The sequence below is a fragment of the Octopus bimaculoides genome, chromosome 8, assembly GCF_001194135.2.
Source record: "Octopus bimaculoides isolate UCB-OBI-ISO-001 chromosome 8, ASM119413v2, whole genome shotgun sequence".
Taxonomy (NCBI): Eukaryota; Metazoa; Mollusca; class Cephalopoda; order Octopoda; family Octopodidae; genus Octopus; species Octopus bimaculoides.
The window spans coordinates 28,614,988-28,620,140 of NC_068988.1; the positions used below are offsets into that span (position 1 = coordinate 28,614,988).

General features: G+C 36.9%; 2 protein-coding genes across 2 annotated transcripts in view; one reads left to right on the top strand and one right to left on the bottom strand.

Annotated features, from left to right (window-relative positions):
* LOC106867364 (STING ER exit protein) overlaps positions 1–5,153 on the top strand; it is a 24,865-nt gene that overhangs the window by 9,831 nt on the left and 9,881 nt on the right. The window lies entirely within an intron of this gene.
* LOC106867363 (uncharacterized) overlaps positions 1–5,153 on the bottom strand; it is a 17,411-nt gene that overhangs the window by 2,572 nt on the left and 9,686 nt on the right. The window contains exons 6-9 of the mRNA XM_014912215.2: positions 4,139–4,218; positions 3,387–3,536; positions 1,692–1,875; positions 174–327 (exon numbers count right to left, since the gene is read on the bottom strand). Coding sequence (XP_014767701.1) covers positions 174–327; positions 1,692–1,875; positions 3,387–3,536; positions 4,139–4,218 — 568 coding nt within the window. The remainder of the gene's footprint in view (positions 1–173; positions 328–1,691; positions 1,876–3,386; positions 3,537–4,138; positions 4,219–5,153) is intronic.

Genomic DNA, 5,153 nt, shown 5'->3' on the forward strand with positions numbered 1-5,153 from the left:
ATGGCAAGTTCATTGTACTTTTTTATTAATTTTACTAAATAATACAAGTCCTGCTGAGACAGACCAGCACCAGTCTCTTCGGAATCTGTTTAAACATATAAAAAATTTATCATTTACATGTTTATCATTTACATGTTTATCATTTACATGTTTAAAACGTAAGACAAACTCACCAGCTTCTTGTAAACTTTCAGCCAGATTTCTCTGCTGCCAAACAGGGAACAAAATATCAGTCTTTACTCCAATAACCATGCATGGACAAGCAACACGGGCAAGACCTTCAGTTAAGGTGTCAAAACCATCTTGGATATCAAATAAATCCATTGCCTTGAAAAAACATAAAATCATTATTATTATTATTTCATTTTAGCTAACATATGCACATATTGTGGTTTGTTTAAACATTAAACAGCTCAATACACTCTATAGTAAAGGGTGTGAAGTCTGGGGGGCCACACTGGGTCACAGCCTTCAAGGAGTTTTAGCAGATTTTATCAATCCCAGTACTTCAGTGTAGTCTTATTTTACCCATCACTTTTTATCGATCCCTTTTATGAATGCATTCTACAATTAGATGCCCTTCCTACCATCAACCACTTTACAGAGTGCACTGGGTGCATTTTATCTTGACAATAGCACGAAATAGGCTACCTCTACAAAACTAACGAGCTCTCCTTCCCCCTCCTCACTACCTTGACTTCATTGTTTTATCAACTCAGAGTGTATGGTGGGTGCATTTTATCATGGCATCAACATAAGAGAGGTTGCTTTGTCTCTTGCAAGGCCAAACAGTCTTCTCTACTCTTTGTTATCTCTGTTTGTTTAGGACAAATGCAACTGTGAGTGTAAACAGAGGAGGGAATGTTGATCAAGAGGGTGGCAGAAGAGAGATAGTATGAGTGTGATCAGAGAAATAGAATGATAGATGTGTGAAGGTGATGCAGGGAGAAAGTAATGAAGACAGCTGGATGTTCATAAGAAAAAAAACTGGAAAGAAAATTTGCATAAGCAACATAATGAAAAATTAGAATAGGATTGGTGTGATGGGGGGGGGGGGCGTGCTAGACCTCACTGTGGAGATGACAAGGGACTAAGACTTCTGACAATTTGCTGTGCTAGAGAAGACATGTCAAGCTAAGTAAAATAGTGGCCAACTATACATACAGGCTTGCAGGAGCTGGTGCCATGGTACCACATAAAAAGCACAGATGTTGGTGCCAGGTAAAAAGCACCCTTCCTGGTGCCATGTAAAAAGCACCTCTGCTAGTGCCACATAAGAAACACCCACGATAGTTCCATGTAGTTCACACCTGTGTGACTGCCATATAGAAAAGCACCTGTCTGGGACCACATAAGAAGCACCTGTTCTGGTGCCACATATAAAGCGCTCATGTCTTTGCTATGTATAAAGCATGTATATGTCAGTTCCATAAAAAAAAAAAACACCCAATACACTCTGTAAAGTGGTTGGCATTAAGAAGGGCATCGAGCTGTAGAAACCATGCCAAAACAGTTCCCTGGCTGGCTAGCTCCTGTCAAACTGTCCAACCTATACCAGCATGGAAAACAGATGTTAAATAATAATCATGAAGACACACACACATACAAACATATATACACACATACAAACACATGAATATATCAACAACTTTAAAAAAAACATGTAAAATGGAGAATTTCGTGTATTTTACCTTAGATATGTAAAGTAAGGAATTTGGATCATATTTCCTACTGAAACTTTCTCCTTGATATTCGAGATAACTTTCTATACTGAAAGTTGGACACAAAGTAGGTTCTTCAGTTGGGTCAATCTTTTGTCGGCCAAATCTCTTGTTCCATTCAGGTCCACTGCGATATGTCATGGTAGCTATCTCTCTAAGAAACAATAATACAGCATTTCAAAATCTCATATAATATTAAACTTGTACAAACTACAAATACAGGCGTAGGAGTGGATGTGTGGTAAGTAGCTTGCTTAAGAACTACATGGTTCCGGGTTCAGTCCCACTGTGTGGCACCTTGGGCAAGTGTCTTCTACTATAGCCTCAGGCTGTTTAAGTCTAAAGAAGAAACTAGTAATTCAATATAAGTTATAAATGACTTTTGTAAATACAGAGTCAATATTTTGTTCAGTAAAGATACCTCCTTTTTCTAAGTGGGTGGCCTTTGTAATTTGCTCTGAACTCTAATAGTAGTGAGAGTATCTAGACTGTTCATTAAACGGCCATAATATAAATTAGAAGCTGTAATATAATGTAGCTATGTGGATTATAGAGTAGCTGTATTATAAAGTGTCTTTTGTGAACATCCATACAAATGAGCTTTTTAGAAATTGTTGGGACAAGTTGGTGCTGTAGTATTATTATCTTGGCTGTGTATTTTGCTTGTAGAGGAAACAGCACATGATAGTGGTTTTGTTTGCTTGAGATATATGACACGTGTTTAGCAGTTGTTGAATCAGTGAGCGTTTATCACAGGATTCATGAATGATAAAGTGATAAATACATAGTGAGGGGGGGGGAAGTTACTCTCAATTGGATAGGGGTGGGAATTGAAAAGAGTTTGTTGACACACACCCCACACTGTAATGGGACGAGGTGTAGGTTGGAGTAGCACATGGATACTGTTAACATAATGACTGAATAGCTGTTAGGATTTAATTAATATGAAGAGTTGATGCAACATGGAATTATTTTGGTTAATAGTTTTAAGATAACATGCATACAAGAATAGATTTCCAAAACTAATTCAGGAAACTTGATGCACTTCATAGTCTACTGTTCTCATATCTTTTCATTTTTAACATTTTGTTTAGAAAACTCATCTTTCCTTGTAATCATCATCATCATCATCTTTTAACGTCCACTTTCCATGCTAGCATGGGTTGGACGATTTGACTGAGGACTGGTGAACCAGATGGCTACACCAGGCTCCAGTCTGATTTGGCAGAGTTTCTACAGCTGGATTCCTTTCCTTACCTATTTCCCCATGGCCAGACATTTTCACCGAATATTGCAAATGAATGACCTCCATTTACAACCATATATGATGTCAAGACAAGGACAAACAGACAGACAAATAAACAAAACACATACATACATACACACACATACATACAATGGACTTCTTACAGTTTCCATCTACCAAATCCAATCACAAGACTTTGGTCAGTCCAAGGCCATAGTAGAAGACACTTGCCCAACATGCCAAGCAATAGAACTGAACTCACAATCAAGTAATTGAGACGATAAAGGGCCAAAAATGTTACAAAAAAACCTTTACGACAACTAAAATGAAACTATGTTAGTTTTAAACAATTCTTACAGAAACTAATATTTATACAACTCATAAAATAACTCCTGCGTTACAAAAACCAGTATTTTTACCGAGCAAGTTTCATCCCAACTGCTGGATACTGATGGTCATAATAATGACCATTATTCCAATTAGGGTCCATCATGATGATTTTTCGCTGAAGGTATCTCATGGCAATGGATGAAGGATGTGATTGACTGCAGCTGGATATTGAGATCATTCTGAAAGAATGGGAAAAGCAACAAGATTAGGTCCATATCAAGGTTCCAAGTTCATAAAACTTTATTGATGTAAGAATTTAAAATTAAAATAACTATAGGTATATATATGGCTGTAAGGTTAAGAAGCTCACTTTACACCATGTGGTTTCAGGTTCAGTTCCACTGTGTGGTACCTTGGGCAAATGTCTCCTACTATAGCTTTATCCAATGTCTTGTGATTGAGTTTGATAGGCACAAACTGCATGGAAGCCCATCAATATATATTTTTGGGGGGCCCATGCAACAAAATAGAAAATTGAGGATCCACAATAGTATTGTATGTGTCCCTGAAAAAATTTTGCTTTTGATGTATGTATTGCAAGAAACAACCAGTTTTTTTTTCTCTAGCATTTTACACAGTTCAACCTACACAAGTTAACATGTGAGAAACAAAATAAGAATTTTGAATGAAGCTTCTATAAAACTAGTTTTTAAATATCAAAAGACAGAATAAAATAGTAATCAAAGGGGTCCATAGATTAAAAAAATGGTTGAGAAACCCTGCTCTAGAATGTCACCCTGAAGATTAGAGATAATTATATGGAAACCATTAATCAGCTTACCTTCCAACTCTGTCAGGATAAAGTGCTGCTGACATTAATGAAATCATTCCACCCAATGAGGAACCAAGACAACCATGAAGCTATTGGACAGTAACAAGATGAACAGAATGAAAGAATATTGCATGAAGAAGTTAATAGATGAAAGCATTACAAATATAATCTTGCTTGAGATAATCCTAATCTTCTCTAATGACTTCCTTTTAATACAAAACCCCAAACCAACAAACTATCAATTAAAACATTCATTCTTTCTTCTTACTCAACTGTAAATGGGTAGCTCTGTGATGGACTAGCCTTTTGACCAGGGGCAATGTAGGCTTGCTAACCGAGCCAACAGAATGGCATCATTCAAAAGCTAAAATGATGCAAAGTGCATTGTGATCAGCAATGTATAACATCATCTGATAGTCTGATCAATCATGTGATCACGTGATAAGATAAAGAAATAAGATACCAAGTACATGCAATGAAGTGCATTATTTACATTTGACGGATATCTGTCCTCATCTTGTTTGTTGTTAATACAGCATTTCGGCTGATATACCCTCCAGCCTTCATCAGGTGTCTTGGGGAAATTTCGAACCTGGGTTCTCAATCGTAAGCATTGCCCAAACGACCTCAACATTAGCTTCAAAATTCATCCAAGGCTGGGACTACAGGCCATATGTCTCCCTACCAATTCAGGATCACAATACATAAATACACTGCAACACAATTTCTTTTCCTCAACAGGGCCTGCCCTATTTAAAATTGTCCCAAAACAGATCAAAGAAAAAAAAGGATCCCATCACCTTTAAACAGAATCTGGACAAATTTCGTCAAGAAATACCGAATAAGCCACTCATTCCTGGACACAACTCACTCAACAAGAACTCCCTACTTGAGTAGACTATGATACCACAAAACATGACTTAAAAAGGGATTTAGATAATCCTATCAGGTGGTGCTATTAAGTTAGACATGGGCTGGACCAATCTTTGGTTGAAACCTATCTAAGTTTTATATATATATATAT